Source organism: Entelurus aequoreus, linkage group LG06 (genome assembly GCF_033978785.1).
Source record: "Entelurus aequoreus isolate RoL-2023_Sb linkage group LG06, RoL_Eaeq_v1.1, whole genome shotgun sequence".
NCBI classification, from domain to species: domain Eukaryota; kingdom Metazoa; phylum Chordata; class Actinopteri; order Syngnathiformes; family Syngnathidae; genus Entelurus; species Entelurus aequoreus.
In genome coordinates, this window is record NC_084736.1 from 16,944,714 (window position 1) to 16,966,718 (window position 22,005).

At 37.9% G+C, this 22,005-nt stretch overlaps 1 protein-coding gene across 2 annotated transcripts in view; it reads right to left on the reverse strand.

Moving 5' to 3' along the window:
- znf385c (zinc finger protein 385C) overlaps positions 1-22,005 on the reverse strand; it is a 325,442-nt gene that overhangs the window by 307 nt on the left and 303,130 nt on the right. For both annotated transcript variants that reach the window (XM_062050114.1, XM_062050115.1), the window contains 5 exons: positions 15,986-16,309; positions 15,729-15,916; positions 12,682-12,780; positions 7,024-7,113; positions 1-2,471 (listed from right to left, as the gene is read on the reverse strand). The exon at positions 1-2,471 is cut by the window's left edge and continues 307 nt beyond it. In XM_062050114.1, the coding sequence (XP_061906098.1) occupies positions 2,241-2,471; positions 7,024-7,113; positions 12,682-12,780; positions 15,729-15,916; positions 15,986-16,309 (932 nt within the window). In that variant the 3' untranslated portion in view covers positions 1-2,240. The remainder of the gene's footprint in view (positions 2,472-7,023; positions 7,114-12,681; positions 12,781-15,728; positions 15,917-15,985; positions 16,310-22,005) is intronic.

Genomic DNA, 22,005 nt, shown 5'->3' on the forward strand with positions numbered 1-22,005 from the left:
CCCACCACCTGGACCCAAACATTGTTTCCCAGGACCACACGCAGCTTTTACTTTTCACTTATTCTCATCAAATACAAGCACATTTTTAAAAGCCCCTTTTTGCCACTAAAAAAAGAAAATATCCAAATAATGAATTATATTTGTGAGATAAAAAGTTCAAATCATGAGAGTGCAGTACAGTTATGCAATCTATATCTGATCATTTTGACGTTCTATATCATAATCATGACTTTCTCATCTCATAATTATGACTTTATCTCATCATTTTGACTTTTTGTCTCATAATTATGATTTTTTATCTCATAATTTAAATTTCTTATCTCATAATTTAGACTTTTTATCTCATAATCATGACTTTTTATCTCATTATTTAAACTTTCTTATCTCATAATTTTGACTTTCTATCTCATAATTTAAACTTTCTTATCTCGTAATTTCAACTTTTTATATCATGTTAATGAATTTTATCTCATAATTTTGACTTTTTATCTCATATTTTATACTTTCTTATCTCATAATTTCGACTTTTTTTTATCATGATAATTAATTTTATTTCATAATTATGAATTTTTTAAATCTTATAATTTAAACTTTTTATCTCATAATTATGACTTTATCTCATAATTTAAACTTTTTACCTCATGATGACTTTCATCTGGTAATTATGAATTTTTATCTCATAATTATGACTTTTTAAAAATCTTATAATCTCGACTTTTGTCAATACATAATTTTAACTTATTATATCATAATTTTTACGTTCTATCTCTTAATTCTGACTTTCTAATTTCATAATTTTGACTTTTTATCTCATAATTATGACTTTTTTAAATTTTATAATCTCGATTTTTGTTAATACATAATTTTGACTCTTTACATCATGATAATGACTTTCTTATCTCATAATTATGACGTTCTATCTCTTAATTATGACTTTATAATTTCAAAATGTTTACTTTTTATCTCATAATTATGACTACCTCATAATGTTGACTCTTTATCTCATAATGACTTTTATCTCATAATTATGATGTTCTATTTCTTAATTATGACTTTCTCATCTCATAATTTTGACTTTTTATCTCATGATAATTACTTTTATCTCATAACTATGACTTTCTTATTATAATTTCGACTTTTGGTAATACATTTTTTTTGGACTTTTTATCCCATAATTTAAACATTTTATCTCATGATAATTACTTTTATCTCATAACTATGACTTTCTTATTATAATTTCGACTTTTGTTATTACATAATTTCGTTTTTTTATCTCATATATTCGACTTTCATCTCTTAATTCCTCTGGATCCCCCGGGTGGGGCTGAACCAAGTAGCTGGGGAGAGGGAAGTCTGGGCTTCTCTGCTTAGGCTGCTGCCCCCACGACCTGACTCCGAATAAGCGGAATAAGATGAATGGATGGATGGATCTCTTAATTATGACTTTTTATTTCATAATTTCAACTTTTTTAATCATCATTTTCGACTTTTCTCTCATAATAATGACTTTTTATCTTCTAATTAGTACTTTTTATATCCTACTGTCGAGTTTATTACATTTAATTTGGACTTTTTATCTCATGATTATGACTTTTTATCTCATAATTCTGACTTTCCATTGGAGTATTTTAGTTTTAGTGGTGGAAACAGGCTCCCATAAATCCAACATGAAACACATGAATGATTATTGACGATCAACCAGAGCCCTGGGTGATGACTGACAGGCGCAGCTTCCTTTTAGGACACACCGTTGTGAACGAGCACCCGCCTTTCACCCAGAAGTGAGGAAATGTGTCCTTGTGTGTTGTTGTGTTTCCTTGTGTGTTGTTGTGTTTCCCTGTGTGTGGTTGTGTGTCAGTGTTTGTGTGTTAAAGGTAGACTGGGGCAGAATGGACACGACAGGAAAATGTTGAAAAGGCTTGAAAAGGGCATCAAGTAAAGGGAGCTTGACTTGTGTCAACAGCACGAAACGTCCAGCGAGACTAAACGTACGATCCCGAGCATGTAACCCCCCGCGGCCCCCGATGAATGGCTATAAATGCGGCCCTTGGAGGCGCGGCCTGCTCCCTCGCTGGCGACCGCCGCAGCAGGAAGAAGGCGTGACAGGTGGGGGGCGCTGTCCGTCTCAAGTCAGGCAGACTGCATAGTTTTGAGTGTGACCTTTGTCAGGAGGGGGTGGGCTCGGTAAGAAGGGGAGAGTGATGGGGGGTGAGGGAGGGTGGGAGGGTGGTCACATGGGTTTAGTAGGGGGAGAAGATGAATGGTGCGTGCGCGGCCCGCAGAGGCCCCGGCGCGGGCCGGAACAGTGCGGGCCCCAGGAAGGGTGTCTGTATGAAGGCGGCGGCGCCCATTGGGTGGCGCAGCGCCAGCGGGTTAGCGGCCATCGTGCACAGGGTCGGCGGCGTGAGGGGGCCGGGCAGGAAGCCCGTGGTCAAGGTCTTGGTCAGCTGCTTGTGCAAGGCCAGTTTGGTCTGGAGAAGACACAGAACACGGAGAGGACATGTTTCACCACAGCAAACATGCTTCCCCATGAGCGGCCATGCGTTAGCTTCATGCATACTGACGCGCATGGCAACACAACAACAAGCTAACGCTAAAATAGGGGTGTCCAAAGTGCGGCCTGGGGGCCATTTACGGCCTGCTGATCATTTTTGAACGGCCTGCGGCACATTAAGAAATACAATAAAAAAAATAAATGAAAAAAAGTGGAATAAAAAAGCAAAGAGGTGAAATGCAGCCAAACTAATTTGTAATCTTGACTCTAATAACACAAAGCTGACATGCAGGCAGTTTTTTTGTCTTAAATTTGTCATGGCTCAAAAAATAATAATGACTCAAAATCAATGTTATGAATTATTGAGCAGCTCCAATTACTTCACATCAAAAATTCCACATGGAAATATTTTGGAGGAAATATTGCATACTTTGTGTGTTTACCATATAAAAAACTAAGTTTTCTTTGACAAAAAGTGCATAAAAGTAGTAAAAAAAACTCAAAAAAAAAAACTTATAAATGACGGGTAGTGCTAAAGTTGATCTAGAGACTAAGTGTTGAAAGTATAAAGAAATAAAAATGTATGACTTATTTTTAAATTTTTTTTAAGAATGGGGCTTGTTTGGATCTCCAAGAATTTTAGTAGGATTTTTTAAAACTGCCATTTCTCAAAAATTAATAATGAATTAAAATCCATGGTGTTATAGATTACTGACCCATTACTTCACAATGAATATTCCACTTTGAATATTTTTTGGGGGAACATAATGTATATTTTGTGTTTTCTTTGACCAAAAAAAAAATAATAAATATATATATATATATATATATATATATATATATATATATATATATATATATATATATATATATATATATATATATATATATATATATATATATATATATATATATATACTACAGCCAAACAAAATATATATATATATATATATTTTGTTTTATTTTATACTGACAGATAGACCTGAAGTTAATAGAGATTTAGTGTAAGCGTTGAATTAAAAACAAACAAAAAACAGTATATATATATATATATATATATAAACATACATACACCTTAGGTCAGGAAAAAACACAGAGGCTATATCCCTACAAACCTGTTTCCCTGTATGTCAGGGGATTTTATAAAATTTCATAAATCTGCGAAACAGGCTTGCAGGGATGATATAGCCTCTGTGTTTTTTCCTGACCTAACGTATATTCCGATCCATATATATATATATATATATATATATATATATATATATATATATATATATATATATATATATATATATATATATATATATATATATATATATATATATATATATATATATATATATATCTATCTATCTATATATATATCTCTATATATATATATATATATAACATTTATTTTAAGACCGAGACCCTTCTGGGTCCCTGGGACCAAACTTGAAGGGAGCCCAAAAGATTAAAACAATCTACTGTATTGCTTTTCAAAATGAAAAATATAAAAATGGCCCCTGTATGCTTGAATTTTTCAGTGTGTGGCCCTCAATGGAAAAAGTTTGGACACCCCTGGGCTACAACACTTCATTAGCTACACATGCAACATAATAACAATTCTAAATATTTGAGAATTGTTCAGACAGGTCTTTTATTGGACCTTGTTACATTGTGCAGGGGTACCTAATAAAATGTCCAGTTAGCTTCGCTGACGTGCATTTACTACTTTATGATGTCTTAAAGGGGCAAAAGTTATTGTTGCTAATTATGTTCAAGATGCACGGTGACCAAGTCTCTGTTTTTACGTCTATGTTCATATTTCAACGTCTTCTGGCAGGGAATAATCGCAATAAGCAGGAGAGACGGCCATCTTTGTGTACGTTGTACTGGAAGGAGTGGAGCAATAATGACAAGATGACGACAACATCTACCGGTGGAGCTGTTGCAACAATAATTAGTTTAATGGTTATGGTGCTAAGAGCACAAAACACGACAGCTAGCTAACGTGAGAAGTGTCCTTTGGCGCCCGCTTTTTTAGCATTGCTGTTGCCAGACAGCATTGATTAGTGAATGCTATATGATATAATGATATATTTTCCATTATACATTCAATATTTCATTTTGTGAAATAACTCGGGAAGTAATCTGTCACTGTGAATGTACTAACTCATGTCCACGTCGTCATCCTTTTTGCTCTCTGCTCTATTCGCCACTGCAATATTATTCTATTGACCTTACAAAAATTAGATATTTAAAAAAGTACTTGTTTATATTTTTAGTTAGTCGTTATTTTCAGTCTAACAAGTCAAATTTATCGCGTGTTAAAAATACTTGGCCAATAAAGCTGATTCTGATTCACAAATCAAAAGGGGTGTAATGGTACGTGTATTTGCATTAAACCGTTTCGGTACGGGTGTTCCAGTTCGGTTCGGAGGTGTACCGAACAAGTTTCCACACGGACATATTAAGTAGCGTAACGTACGTTGTGTAAACAATGCACACCGAGGCACAACACACCGGGCTACTATAGACTGACCATACGTCCTCTTTTGCGGAGCTGTCAGGGCGGAGTTTCTTAAAAGCCTCGAATGTCTGGCATTTTGAGTTAGGGTTGCGTGTATTTTCAATGTACGTTCAGGGTTAAGAAGGGGTTAAAGACAAAACAAATTGTGCGCGCAGCAGCATTGGTGAGGGAGGGGCAGAGACAGAGAGAGCGAGGGAGTTATGATAAACGCGCATGCATCGCCAGGCTCTGCTTTTTATCCATAGATTTATCAGATTTAATTTTTTATTATCTATAGCAGGGGTGTCAAAAGTGTGCCCTGGAGGCCATTTGCGTCCCACAGCCAATGTTTTAAAGGCCCACGGCACATTCTGAAAATACTATTCAAATAAAAAAAACATAACAAAAGTGAAATAAAAAAGCTTAAAGGTGAAATGTAATTTAGAAAAAGTTGCAATGTTGACTAATAAAACAAAGCTGTTTTTTTTTCTTTCAAACTGTCATTGCTCAAAACATAATATTGAATCAAAATCAATGTTATTATGAATTATTGACCTATCCAAGGCTCCGATTACTTCACATCAAATATTCCACTAAGAAAAATATTTTTGGTGGAAGATTTTGCAAATTTGGTAAATAAATAACCCAAATATTTATATTTTGTTGTTTTCTTACTGTACCGAAAATGAACCGAATCGTGACCTCTAAACCGAGGTATGTTCCGAAACCGAAATTTTTGTGTACCGTTACACCCCTACAAATCAATCAAATGCAAGTAAATTCTACCATTTTTTAAAATGTTTATGTGTAAAAGTTGGAGCGCCATCCTCGCTAGCTGGCTTGCCAACTAGCTGACTAGACGGGTAGCAAGCAAAAATGGAATAAACAAACATTTATCTGGTAAAAATTATAGAATCGATAAACTAGGGCAGACCTGGGCAAATTAAGGATGCGGCCCGTTAAGTTTTTCAATTTGGCCCGCCGGACATTTTCGAATTTTTTTTTTAGATCTTTATGATGGAAAGTGTAGCTGCCAATATGATGTGCAGTCATGTTTTCTAATGACCGTAAGTCTTGAACTATACAAAGTATTTCAATGGTCGGAATCTGCACTTTTGCATGATTTACTAGTTACTATGGTAATCTACTTAGATACTATGGTAATCTAATTAGTTACTATGGTAATCTAAGTCACAGCAGCTCAGACGAGGCACCAAGCAGTGTGGGTGGGGAGCGTTTTCACAGAGTGTTTCCAGAGCGGCCAGCCTGAAATGCGGGTGTTGGGGACAGACGCGGAAGGAGATTTTTACAATAAAGTTCTAAAGCTTAGTGATATATCATATATATCAGATTGTAGGTGGGGTTGTTTTTATCCTTCGCGTTCATATTTCGCTGTTTGTTGCATTTTTGTTGTATTTTGCTTGATTGTAAAATATGTGGATGGAGAGGGGGTGTGGCGTATATGTTGTCAATATTCAGTGTTTTATCATTCATAGTTATTAATATTGTAAATTCCACATTCTTTATTTTCATGTAAATTCTGGGTGTCTAATTCAGTAAAAAAATGTAAAATTACATTGTGTTTTTTTAAGGCAGTCTGTTATCACGTTTTTAGCATTCAGTCAGACATTATTGTGAGGTTTTGAATTAGTGTTCCTAAAAATAGATATACCGGCCCCCAGACACGTTTTTTTTTTGTAAATTTGGCCGCCGAGTCAAAATAATTGCCCAGGCCTGAACTAGGGAGTATACAGTTAATAAAATGTTAATATGTCAAAAGACATGTTGGAAAATTAATTAAAAAAACAAAACAGTTATGTGTTGGTCTACTTCCTGTTTCTTGGAGGATTGCATCAGACGCTACAAATGGACGACGGGCGATAGCGTTGATGATGATACTAATTTGCCGACAATACATCGTTAAGCATCGCTAACGTTTGTTTTTTGTTTGGAAATCATCCTCAGCTCACAGTCCGACGGGTCTGACGCTGAGTCGGGTTGGAAAGGCCCCTCCCATCATGCCCCTCGGGCCACTGACCTGCGAGGAGATGGAGGTGAGGCTGTAGTGGCTGAAGGCTTTCCTCATGGCCGACACGGCCACGCCTGCACAGCCACTCCATCTCATGCTCTGTGGGTGGGTGGGGGAGACAGGTGGGAGCGGGGGTGTTTGTGTGTCAATCATCAGCTCAGCAGGAGGGGGGTGGGGTGGACAGGAAGGTGTTTTTTCGTGGTAGGGGTGGGGGGGTTAAACCATGACAACAGGCACACAAAAATAGACGCAACAGTAGATGTTCACTTTCACACATGCGACCATTACGGGGAATTCTGTGTAAAAGACGTAAGTGGATACAAGTTGCATCTGCCAAACATACTCTGCAATTTTTTTTTAGACTTTTTCTGTGTGAAAAGCACCAGCATGGAGTTAGGAGGCTGTGTGAATAGAACAGCCCAGGGCCACAACTTGCTAAATTGGGGCCCTGGGCAGAATTAGATTTTATTTTGAATTTTTCTGTGAAACAATTTATTATATATATTTTTAAAAAAAACCTGTGAATCTAATTTGATGCATGTTTTGTAATAAAACATTTTTGTGCAGAATATACAGTACAGGGCAAAAGTTTGGACACACCTTCTCCTCATTCAATGCGTTTCCTTTATTTTCATGACTATTTACATTGTAGATTGTCACTGAAGGCATCAAAACTATGAATGAACACATGTGGAGTTATGAACTTAAAAAAAAAGGTGAAATAACTAAAAACATGTTTTATATTCTAGTGAAGTGAATTATATTTATATAGTGCTTTTCTGTGGTGACTCAAAGCGCTTTACATAGTGAAACCCAATATCTAAGTTACATTTAAACCAGTGTGGGTGGCACTGGGAGCAGGTGGGTAAAGTGTCTTGCCCAAGGACACAACGGAAGTGACTAGGATGGTAGAAGCGGGGATCGAACCTGGAAGCCTCAAGTTGCTGGCACGGCCGCTCTCCCAACCGAGCTATACCGCTCCCCGAAGTGGGGGCGGTATAGCTAGTTTCTTCAAAATAGCCACCCTTTGCTCTGATTACTTTTTCCGCACACTCCTGGCATTCTCTCAATGAGCTTCAAGAGGTACACTGCAAAAAGTCAGTGTTCAAAAACAAGAAAAAAAATAAATAAAAATGAGGGGTATTTTATTTGAACTAAGCAAAATTATCTGCCAATAGAATAAGAAAATTTGGCTTGTCAAGACTTTCCAAAACAAGTAAAATTAGCTAATTTCAATGAACCCAAAAATACCTTAAAATAAGTATATTCTCACTAATAACAAGTGCACTTTCTTGGTAGAAAAAAAAGATACCTTTTTGCTCAATATGTTGAAAAATATTCTTAAATTAAGTAAATGCTAGTGCCATTATCTTGACACAATGATATGCGCTCGGCATTACATTTCTTGAAACCAGCAAACTTACACTAAAAACTAGTTTATTTTTCTTAATGGAAAGGCAACAAGGCAACCGCTTGTTACTCTCGGGGTCTACTAGCCGCTCAGGCAAATTATATTGTCTAAAAAGCATTTTCCCATCGATAACATGACATCATCGCGCCAAGTGCGTGCTCTTTCAGTCAATTAGTGCGCATATATACAGCCCGGCCCCCGGCCAAAAAATGTTTAATTGTAATTTTGAAGAATTTATCTGAATGTGCATGAACTATTTCTGTTCAAAATAGTTTGAAATGTCAAATGTTAAATGTTTAACTGTCACTTTACTGTACTGTGCCAACTGTACTACTATATGAGTATGTGTTTTCTATTGTTTCATTGAAAATAAAACAGCAAAGTCCATTTGGCTGTCATCTGTTTTAATTATCAGACACAATTGCGTTAAAGTCATGATTTTTTTTTCATGCTTGAAATAAGAAATTATTACTTTAAAAAAGCAGTTATACTTGTGAGTGTTGATGACAGCTTTGCAACAGTTGATATTCTAGTTTCAAGCATGTTTTCCTCAATATAGGTCATAACATCTCAGCTACAAGCTGTAATATCTTACTGAGATCATTTAGGACCAAAACCCTTAAAACAAGTAAAACACTCTAACATAAAATCTGCTTGGTGAGAAGAATTATCTCATCAGACAGAAAATAAGCAAATATCACCCTTATTTGAGATATTTAATCTTACTTAGATTTCAGTTTTTGCAGTGTAGTCACCTGAAATGGTTTTCACTTCACAGGTGTGCTTGAAGCTCACCGAGAGAATGCCAACAGTGTGCAAAGCAGTAATCAGAGCAAACTTTTGGCCTGTACTATAACAAAGTTGCATATGTTTCTGGCACTTTTCCAACTGGGATTTAATCCGGTTTTGTCTGTTTACCGGCCCGGCACTAAAACTGGGCACCATGGAGGCCAATAAGAATATCTGGGTCAATTTGCCATCATAGGGCATGAAAGTGTGATGTGGAAACGCACTGCATTGTGGGTCTTGCTGGACTCTGACTCGCTTCTTTACATGACTGAATGTAAGACTTTGTGCTTAATTTAATAGTTCATGTGACACCATTGACTGCTACAAATGTGTTCAAGATCCTTTCAGGAAAAACAAGGATTTGGTGAGATTCTTCTCATTTCCAGCGTTTAAAGCAAAGCCGAAGGAAGTTGGTTATGAAGCGGATAAAGAGACGTTGAATAGCCTGGATAGCGGCCGTGAGACGATCAAAAATTACTTTTCATGCCATCACCTGGTACATGTTGGTGTGTTCACATAGGGTACAGTTACATTTTTTTATTTTGTACGATCCATTTTAATCCAGTTTGTTGCTCTCTCTCACATTACCGTGGGTACAGTACAGCCATGTAAAGAAAACCTACGTCCAACAAAACTTATGTCCGGCACCCATATCCTTAACACTGATGGAGCAGGAACGGGTTAAGAATACATTTGCGGTAAAATTGTATGCGTAGCGCCCTGCCATTCATTAATTTACATTTTACATGCACTAAATGTGAACAATTAATAATAATAATAATAATAATATATATAATATAACATAAATATAACATAAATATATATATATACAGTCGTGCTCATAAGTTTACATACCCTGGGAGAATTTATGATTTCTTGGCCATTCTTCAGAGAATATGAATGATAGCACAAAAACCTTTCTTCCACTCATGCTTAATGGTTGTGTGAAGCTATTTATTGGCAAACAACTGTGTTTACTCTTTTTAAATCAAAACGACAAAAGAAAGTACCCAAATGACCCTGATCAAAAGTTTACATACCCCAGTGACTTTGATCTGATAACATGCACAAAAGTTGACACAAACTTGGTGGGTGACATTGTTATCACCAGGAAAGATGAGGTCACCTACCTAGGTTCCATTCTAGAGGCTAATCTTTCCTGTGATAAAATGGCAACCAAGGTAATCAGAAAGGTTAACCAACGAACAAGATTTCTCTACAGAATCTCCTCTCTGGTCAACAAAAGCACCTTGAGGATTCTGGCGGGAACTCTCGTTCAACCCTTTTTCGATTACGCATGCACCTCCTGGTACCCTAGCACCTCCAAAACCCTCAAATCTAAACTCCAAACATCTCAGAACAAGCTAGTCAGGTTACTTCTAGACCTCCACCCCAGATCCCACCTCACTCCTACCCACTTCTCTAAAGTGGGCTGGCTCAAGGCGGAGGACAGAGTTAAACAACTTGCACTGAGCCTAGTCTATAAAATCTACTACACCTCCCTGATACCGAAGTACATGTCAAACTACTTCCTTAACGTAAATGACCACCATAACCACAACACCAGGGGGAGCTCCACTAACCACGTTAAACCCAGATTCCGAACTAACAAAGGTCTTAACTCATTCTCTTTCTATGCCACATCAATGTGGAATGCGCTCCCAACAGATATAAAAGAAAGGGCATCTCTATCCTCCTTCAAAACCGCAATAAAAGTTCACCTCCAGGCAGCTACAACACCTAAACTAACACCTTCCACGGATTGCTAATAATCAAATGTAAACAATCAAATGCAGATACTTTTTCTTATGCCTTCTGATCTCTCTCTCTCTCTCTCTCTCTCTCTCTCTCTCTCTCTCTCTCTCTCTCTCTCTCTCTCTCTCTATGTCCACTACTTGCTGCCCATATCCTATCCTCCCCTCAACACCCCGATTGTAAATAATGTAAATAATTCAATGTGATTATCTTGTGTGATGACTGTATTATGATGATAGTATATATGATAGTATACATCTGTATGATGAATCAATTTAAGTGGACCCCGACTTAAACAAGTTGAAAAATTTATTCGGGTGTTACCATTTAGTGGTCAATTGTACGGAATATGTACTTCACTGTGCAACTTACTAATAAAAGTCTCAATCAATCAATCAAAAACAGGTTTGAATGGCTAATCAAGGTTCCAATCCTCACCTGTGACATGTTTGTTTGTAATTAATGGGTGTGTATAAAAGGTCAGTGAGTTTCTGGGCTTCTGACAGACCATTGCATCTTTCAGCCAGTGCTGCACAGATGTTTCTGGATTCTGAGTCATGGGGAAGGCAAAAGAATTGTCAAAGGATCTGTGAGAAAAGGTAATTGAACTGCATAAAACAGGAAATGGGTATAAAAAGATATCCAAGGAATTGAGAATGCCAATCAGCAGTGTTCAAACGCTGATTAAGAAGTGGAAAATGAGGGATTCAGGTAGACCAGCAAAGATTTCAACCACAACAGCCAGGAAAATTGTTCGAGATGCAAAGAAAAATCCACAAATAACTTCAGCTGAAATACAGGACTTTCTGAAAAATTTTGGTGTGGCTGTTTCAAGATGCACAATAAGGAGGCACTTGAAGAAAAATGGGCTGCATGGTCGAGTCGCCAGAAGAAAGCCATTTCTGCGCAAATGTCACAAAGTATCCCGCTTACATTACGCCAAACAGCACAGAGACAAGCCTCAAAACTTCTGGAACAAAGTAATTTGGAGTGATGAGACCAAAATTGAACTTTTTGGCAACTCGACCTTGATTAGCCATTCAAACCTGTTTGTGTCAACTTTTGTGCATGTTATCAGATCAAAGTCACTGGGGTATGTAAACTTTTGATCAGGGTCATTTGGGTACTTTCTTTTGTCATTTTGATTTAAAAAGAGTAAACACAGTTTTTTGCCAATAAATAGCTTCACACAACCATTAAGCATGAGGAGAAGAAAGGTTTTTGTGTTATCGTTCATATTCTCTAAAAAATGGCCAAGAAATCATGAATTCTCCCAGGGTATGTAAACTTATGAGCACAACTGTATATTATAATATATTATAATAGCAGTGCCAATGAAAATACAGCTTCACCACTTTAGTCATCATTTTTACGCTTACATTTTTCTTCTTCTTTTGTTTGTTTGATATTTAAGTGGTGGAAAAGTGTATTACAACTGAGTACTGCTGCGCAACAGATATTTTTTGGCGGGCGTCTAGGAGGCGCTTGCGGCCCAACAATTAGTATTATTCTTGGTTAAGAAACACTGCTCTAGTTCACCCAAAACGGGGGTGAATTCTGTGTGAAAGGTACAGGTGACTAAATCCAAAACAGAACCTCTACTGTTACGTCTCTGATGTGCCAACTTAGCAGTTTCTCCAGAGGCTCGCTTCAACTAGCAAACTGTTTCTGTGCGACATCTTCTCCCTCCCCGCCCCCTCCCTCCGACTTACCGCTATGCTGGAGCTGTGCTGGCTCTTGCTGTGGGGGGTGAACTTTGGCTTGGGGGGTTTTCCCGCCAACCTGTCCTTGTGCCGTCTGCTATTCATGTGCTGTGCGGTGAGAAAAGATGCCGCATCAGCATCTGCTCCACAGAAATTCATGTGTGTGTGAACAACGAGTACGTACACAAATCACTTTGCATTGCTTTCTACCTGACAAAACTTTCTTCCGCTCCGACTGCACTGCCAAGAGGGATGTGTGTGTGTGTGTGTGTTTATATAAGGATCCACAGCTCAGCAGCACATCCCTAATATTCCCCACATTCCACATGCTCAGGCTCATTCTCCCGCGATGTTAATCAGGAAAAACGACTTTCCCAACATGCGTCCGTGGCGTTAAATTAAAAGCGGAGGACACAAGATGTGGCGTGCAATAACACACACACGCTTTACGCTCGCCTTTTAATGGCGGCCGCGTGTGGCGTACTGGCGGTGACTTGTAATTGCTTTATAAACGATTGCGGCCATTTCTGACGTTCAGCCCCCAGGCCTCCTCATCATCATCATCATCGTGTCAGTTTGCAGAGGTCAGCTAATTATGCGCCACATTCTATAAAACTTTCTCTTTTTCATTTCATTTCTATGAAACGATGGAGAGCTTATTGTAAAAATACTATAATGACAATTTTAGTACATGATGATACAGTGACTGACCATACAATATCATCACGATACTGATGGCATCACATTTGAACCAATAGAGTACCAATTCCCAGTACCTGGAAATCGATACTGGTACTTAACGGTACCAATTGTCAGTACTTTTGTGTGTGTTAATAAATATTCATTGTTTTTGCCAATAAAATGTCATATTTATTGCAACATTTAAACATGAGCTGATTATGATAACTGCTGCCCAGTTGTTATATCTTTTTCTGTTATCACATTTCTGAGTCTTATTTGCTGGTATGACACCAAGTCCAAGACGTTAGATGGCAGCAGTGTGTAGTGATGTTGTGTTGGGTTTTGTTGCACTCTAAAAAGTGTTAATACTGTAAGTATTGTACTTATTACGCACCAGCTGTTGGATTGTGACATGCATCTTATTTGTAGTTTTCATAAACAAATTTGGAGGTGTTGAAATCGCCATGTAAAATTGCTAATGTAAATCAGTAGCATGTCAAAGGCAAAGCCAATGTATATTAGCATCAAGCTAGCACATTTTTGGAAAAGTGGACACTTACTTTACTTATGTTGGGAGGGTTTTTTGGGTCAATTTCTTTGTTGGCAATGAAAGTTGCAACATTACTACCTAGAGGTAGTTTGGTTGAGTCTGCTCTCAGTGCTGCTGGAGTGATCGCCAAGTGTCGAAGTGAGAATAGCCGGCTGAGTCGGCAACTGGCCGTGAATTCATGCGCAACCCAGGTACCGTAACATGCCACCGGTGGATTTTTTTATTTTTTTTGCCAAAAAAACTACCTGATTAGGAAACCATCCCCAATCACAACAAGTCAATTTATTTGATTTCTTTCCGTAAAAGGAGACACGCAACGTATCAAAACCGGGTAATAATATTTGATGTTGGTGTATTGATACTGTACAGAGAATAATAACCATTATTACGAGACGTACCTAGGACCGCACATGCTGCCTTCAAATCATCTGAAGGTGTAAAAATCGAACTGCATAAGCAAGATTTCCACCACTAGGGGGGCGTAACGGCCCACTATATTAATCTCTGTACCAAAAAAATTAACGCAACAAAAGCATTTGACACAACTACTCATCATCAATTTAATATCTTAATCAACAATTTAGAATGTTGCGGTTTGATCAAAGTGAAAAGCTACGTAACAAACAGGGAGCAACACGCTGAGATATCATTTGCGGTGTACCACAGGGGTCAATCCTAGGTCCAAAACGTTTTAACCTACACATCAATGACTCCTAAAGATCAAAAGTTAGTATTGTTTGCAGATGACGTGTAAAAAACAAACGAAGAACTGCTGAAGTAAAGTGTCTGTCACTATTATTAATCATTACCACATCAGTTGAACAAACAATTATTGATAAACTTAAGCAATTAACTCCAACTACTACACACCCTTGAAAATAAGTAAACAGGTACAGTACAGGCCAAAAGTTTGGACACACCTTCTCATTCTCATTACCATGAATTGATTACGTGGACCCCGACTTAAACAAGTTGAAAAACGTATTCGGGTGTTACCATTTAGTAGTCAATTGTACGGAATATGTACTGTACTGTGCAATCTACTAATAAAAGTTTCAATCAATCAATCAATTCAATGTGTTTTCTTTATTTTCATGACTATTTACATTGTAGATTGTCACTGAAGGCATCAAAACTATGAATGAACACATGTGGGGTTATGTACTTAACAAAAAAAAGGTGAAATAACTGAAAACATGTTTTATATTCAAGTTTCTTCAAAATAGCCACCCTTGGCTCTGATTACTGCTTTGCACACTCTTGGCATTCTCTCAATGAGCTTCAAGAGGTAGTCACCTGAAATGGTTTTCACTTCACATGAGTCATAGTTTTGATGCCTTCAGTGACAGTCTACAATGTAAATATTCATGAAAAAAAGAAAAGGCAAAGAAATGAGAAGATGTGTCCAATCTTTTGGCCTGTACTGTACCTGTGGAAGTCAGGAAGTGAATCATATCAGTGACTGATGGGACACAGTGAAGGGGCAGTATCAGACAAGCTCGGCTTCTTCCTCCTCCTTTTCGGACATGTTGAGTTAGTAAAACTGAGATATGTTTGGATCGTAAAGTAATCAAGATTTTCGTTCGGCATGTTAAAAAAGAACCCTGTAATTAAAATCAAAGCCTCGTTTCCACCAAGCCTTACTGCCCTAAATAATGGATCTTTTTGGCACGCTACCTAAGTCCATCGGTGGCTCACACCGTCACTACGCTATTTTAGGGGACACAGTCGTCCAATTAGGAATTAGCCTTCCAAAGCGTACCGTGCCAAGCTGGAGTGGACTGGAATGCTTGCTAACGCTGCTACATGGCGGACTCGGGCTCACCTGGCTCAGTTGTGACTCAGAGTTGACAAAGATGTCGCACACTTCACACTGGAAGTTCTTGCTGGACACGCCCACGCTGCCTTTGCTGCCCAGCCTCCTGCTCTTGCAGCTGCCCCGACCGCCTCCCGTCTTGCTGCGGCGCCGCGGCATGACGCTTTGACCATCCAGCATCAGCTTGTGCTTAGTACCTGGCGGACAAGGCCGAAAGGCGGATTTAGGAATACTCCTAAAAACCAAATGGCTTTCCTTGTCCTTACCACTGTTATGTGCTTCCATCTGGTTGGTGGAGTTAACCGTCACCTTGCAGACGGGACAGTGGAGGTGAGCTTTGCTTTTCTTGCCGTCCTCGTCCGTTTGCGCCTCCCCGCTGGCGCCGGACGCGTTGGGCTGGTTGCCCGACTCGACGGCATACGGCGCCTCGAGGCCGCTGGTGTCGGAGGCCGTCTCTGAGATCTGAGGAGGGGAGAAGGTGACCAGCTCGGTCCCGGAGACGTCCGACACCGGCGTCAGCATGGCCGAGCTCCTGGGACTGTCCGCCGTCTTCACGTCCGAGGTGGCGGCGTCGTGATCCGACTGAAGACCTGCAGTCAGGACACAGTGTGGAACATTAGCATGACGGCGCCTTCTGGTAGGGACGACCAATTGACTTTTGGGATATTTTAGGATGGGATCATTTTCTGTGCGGATGTTCATATAAATAAATAAAACATATATATATATATATGTATATATTTTTTTAAAATCTGTCCTTTCTAATCCATTTTCTACTGCCTGCACAGCAAAAACTGAAATCTAAGTAAGAGTAAATATCTCAAATAAGGGTGATATTTGCTTATTTTCTGTCTGATATAATAATTCTTCTCACTAAACAGATTTTATGTTAGAGTGTTTAACATGTTTTAAGTGTTTTGGGCCATAAAATATCTCAGTAAGATATAACAGCTTGTTGCTGAAATTGTATGACCTATATTGAGTAAAACATGCTTGAAACTAGAATATCAACTTTTGCAAAGCTGTGTCATCAACACTCACAAGTATAAAACTACTATTTTAAAGTAATAATTTCTTACTTCAAGCATGAAAAAAAAAATCATGATGCCGAGAGCATATCATTATGTCAAGATAATGGCACTAGCATTTACTTAATTTAAGAATATTTTTCAACATATTGAGCAAAAAGGTCTCTTTTTTTTTCTACCCAGAAAAGTGCACTTTTTATTAGTGAGAATATACTTATTTTAAAGGTATTTTTGGGTTAATTGAGGTTAGCTAATTTTACTTGTTTTGGAAAGTCTTGACAAGCCGAATTTTCTTGTTCTATTGGCAGATAATTTTGCTTAGTTCATATAAAATACCCCTAATTTTTGTATTTTTTTTTCTTGTTCTTGAACACTGACTTTTTGCAGTGTGTTACTCTCAGTGTCTCCTAGCTGCTCAGGCAAATCATATTCTATAAAAATGCATTTTTTCATTGATCAAGTGCGCACTCTTTGAGTCAGGAATATATATATATATATATATATATATATATATATATATATATATATATATATATATATATATATATATATATATATATATATATATATATATATATATATATATGTATGTACAGTCAAGGTTACTGTGGTTTATCTGTTATACAGTGCTCAATACCGGGGTAGAGCGGAATATACGTTAGGTCAGGAAAAAGCACAGAGGCTATTTCATCCCTACAAGCCAGTTTCGCAGTTTTCCCTGCTCTTCAGGGGATTTTAAAATTACCTGAAGAGCAGGGAAACCTCCTAGTTTTGATGGCTTCGGTGACAATCTACAATGTAAATAGTCTTGAAAATAAAGAAAACACATTGAATGAGAAGGTGTGTCCAAACTTTTGGCCTGTACTGTATATATATATATTTGCACTGTATATATATATATATATATATATACAGCCCGGCCAAATTGTTTTAACCCAATGCGGCCCCCGAGTCAAAAAGTTGGGGACCCCTAGTATAGGCTATCCACGGTATGTTGTCTCACTAAGAAGTAGCTTTTTCCATAAAGTGTTACAGAATATTGCGCCCTACAAAGTGGTTATACTGTAAATATTGTGCTTATTGAACACCAGTTTTATCGTAACATTCACCTCATAATTATCCCCTCAACTCCCCCCAAAATGGATTAACTCGCTGGAATAAAAAAGACAATATAACATACATCCATAAACGTGGATGCATATGAAAAAGTGCAATATATTTATCTGTACAGTAACCTATTTATTTATTTATTTATATATGCACCTTATTGCTTTTTTATCCTGCACTAACATGAGCTAATGTAACAAAATTTCGTTCTTATCTGTATTGTAAAGTTCAAATTTGAATGACAATAAAAAGGAAGTCTAAGTCTAAGTCTAAGTTGTTGTTTTCATTACCAAATTTGGAGATTTTGAAATTGCCATTTAAAATCGCTAATGCTAACAGTAGCCTGCCTACGGCAAATCCAATGTAAATTAGCATCAAGTTAGTACATTTTGACAGAGTGGAGCCTTTCTTCACATTTCAGTGTTTTTTCTACCAAGCATACTTGCTTTGTTGGTGTTGAAAATTGCAAGTTTACTTCGAGGGGGTTTGGCTGAGTCCACCCTGAGTGCTGCGTGATTGATTATTTACGTGAGAGGGTTTTTAGTCTGTAACCAGACGGGACATGTCTGAAACCGGAAGTGACGTCACATGCAACAAAGGTATCGAAATATGGCACCGTTTGACTTCACGTGAATCGAGACCCTGTAGTACCGACAGAATTTGGTCAGTGCCCATAAAAGTACTGAATTCGGTACCCATCCGGACTTGTAACTGTAAAATGTATGAGTGAGCGCATGAGTGAAAAACCCCCCCACGCCACCTAGATGTCAGAACAGCCACACACTTCCCTCCTTTCACAATAACAGCGCTGTGCGCAACATCCGGTCTGACTGCACGAACAAAATAAAGGTTTCAAAAAGTACCCTACACAAGCATAATGTACTTAAAGCACATATTGATACACTTACTAAATTAATATGCTTTGACTTAAAATACTGGTCAAAGTTGCCTAAAGATGAGTTGTACTAATGTGATTTTTGCATTTTAGTAACAAACATTTCATAAAATGTTATTTATGACACAAAAAGCACACACTTTACGTGTCAAAATAAGTGTAAAAGGTAAAAACGGAATTTAATTTTTTTTTAAACGGAATTGTACTTTTTCATATTGCTTTTGTTATTCAAATCTATTGTTGTTACTATTATCTTTTTTAATTGTTGTGTATTTGCTACTCATTTAGTTTAGTCACCTTAGTTTATTATTTCTTCGGTCAACGGTCAACAAAATAAACAAACAGTTTTACATAAACAAACCGTTGTACATTCATAAATTGAAAATGTTGCAGACCGAAAGGGTTTAGGCGGAAGTTGAACACTTATTGCGCCTAACCCTATAAACAATGTCAAATACAAGATGAGCTTTCAAAAATTATGAAATTTCCTTTTCACAACATATTATAAATACACATTGTACACAACATAAACACTGTTCAATTATATACACAGTAAAGGCATGTGAAATATCCTTGTACACATGTTAAACCTTTGTACCAATTATATACTATATACAAACAATTATACTTCCATTATTATTTATATCCCACATTTAGTTTGTAATTAACATTGATCATAGTATTAACTACTGTGTTGATTCAATAGTGATATATTTTTACAAGACATTGGTCTTAAAGTGTTTTTTAAATGTGTGAATGGAACTGGAACGTTTTAAGGAATCATCCAAGCTGTTCCACAGATGAACCCCCCTGACAGAAACACATCTACTTTTTAAGCTCGTTCTTATGTTTGCTTTCTGAAAGACAGCTGAACCTCTGAGGTCATAGGGACTCTCCCTAGGTTTGAACCTCTCCTGTAGACACCCAGGCAGCATGTGGTTATGAGCTTTGTATGTCACAATAGCAGTGTTGAGGTCAACAAGATCGTGCAGTTTTAATGTTTTTAATTTAATAAACAAAGCATTGGTATGGTCATGATAATCCGCATAATTTACATTTCTAATCGCTTTCTTTTGAAGTAAGAACATAGAGTTGATGTTTGTTTTGTAATTGTTACCCCAGATTTCAACACAATAATTAAGATATGGGAGTACGAAAGAATTATATAACATGTTAAGAGCCTTTTGATTTACAGAGTTTTTAATTTTATGTAACATAGCAATAATTTTTGCCATCTTTGTCTTGAGTATATTTATGTACAGTTTCCAATTTAATTTATCATCTATATAGATTCCCAAAAATGTTGTTGAATACACCCTTTTTATCTCCATATCATCAATTCTTATATGACACTGTATGTTATTTTTCCTATTTCCAAAAATTATATATTGTGTTTTATTTAGGTTGATTGATAGTTTATTGGCATCAAACCATTGCTTTAGTATGTGGAGTTCACTCTCTACAGTCTCTAGGAGTTGGCCAAAGTCTTGCCCAGAACAGTACAGATACAGTACAAATATCCTGTTGTTCTGTTAAATTATATTTAAAGTTGAGTTTTGGTGTTACAATAAATACTCATGTTTTCAAACAAATGAATAGTCGTGTTATTAATCAAGATTTCAATATCTATCAAAATAATTGTGAATATTATTTTTGGCATACTTGTCCAGTCCTATGAAATATGTCACTCATGTCAGCGTTTTCTGTCATTACTTGGCTACGGCCAGCAGAGGCGCTGTTGGTTCACTCTCAACTAGGACTTTTTGATGTTTGGCATTAAAATCCTCCTGAGAATTACCGCCAACAAAGCTACAAAGGAAATAGGGCACAAACAAAAGTCCACAGCAGAGGACGCTGCTTCTCAGGAGGATTTATTAGCATAAACGTAATTAAAAAGTAAACATGTGATACTGTTAGCATTGTAGCGTCGTCTCGACCTTTCGACTACCTCTTTTCCACGTGGAGTGGAAAGTCAATACAAACATATCGAGTGCAAAGTCACGAGAGTTCCATTACACTTCCCCCCTTCACCTTTGTGGCCCACGTCACCCCTGACCACTCTCTTCTCCCTCCATTCCGTTTGGCGCTCGACCGCCACCGCCATTGATTTCTCCTTTAGCGTCCCAGAGTAAATTCATCATTGGAGATAAGCGTCTTCCTCTCTTATACCCGCTGCGGAAAACGAACCTATAGAGGAGCGAGATTACAGCGTCCCTTCGCTGTAATGAGAGTCCCCCCCACCCCCGGGAGCATCCAAGCGCCAAAGAAGCCCCCAAAGGGGCAGGTGGTTTGATAGCGATCGATGGATTAAGCAGGCGCTTTACAAAGGATGACTTTGGAGGCTGGTGGCACTGAAAAGCTCTTTAAAAAAATCCAAATGAACTTAATTCAGCATAGAAGCACTTCATAGGAAGTTGCCAGGTTTCAATTGTTAGATAAGAAATCCAACTTGGACAAATCCCAGTGAAACAAGAAGGGAGGCAGAAGACCGGAATATAGTCTGGAAGCAGCTGTAGTGTACTTAGCGCTCACAGCAAGAAGGTCTTGCGTTTGATTCCAAGATGCTATAAAAAACTGGAAAGGTTAATTAGTTTGCTCATGTAAGATTCATACTAAAGAACTTTGAGCCTAGGTTCTTACATAATCAATACTGTACAAGGACAACCCAAGTCTCAGACTTTTTAAGACGGTTTTTGGATCTGTGACTTATTAAGAATGAAGTGATCAGTTTTTCCCATTCATTCGTATGTTTGTGGCGGCTCGCCTTGGGATGGGTACCGATTTCGGTACTTTTATGCTTCCTGTGCACTTAAGATGTGACTTTAAGGTTTTACTACTTACGTATAAAATACTACACGGTCTAGCTCCAGCCTATCTTGCCGATTGTATTGTACCATATGTCCCGGCAAGAAATCTGCGTTGAAAGAACTCCGGCTTATTAGTGATTCCCAGAGCCCAAAAAAAGTCTGTGGGCTATAGAGCGTTTTCTATTCGGGCTCCAGTACTCTGGAATGCCCTCCCGGTAACAGTTAGAGATGCTACCTCAGTAGAAGCATTAAAGTCCCATCTTAAAACTCATTTGTATACTCTAGCCTTTAAATAGACCCCCTTTTTAGACCAGTTGATCTGCCGTTTCTTTTCTTTCTCCTCTGCCCCCCTCTCCCTTGTGGAGGGGGAGACACACAGGTCCGGTGGCCATGGATGAAGTGCTGGCTGTCCAGAGTCGGGACTCGGGATGGACCGCTCGCCTGTGCAT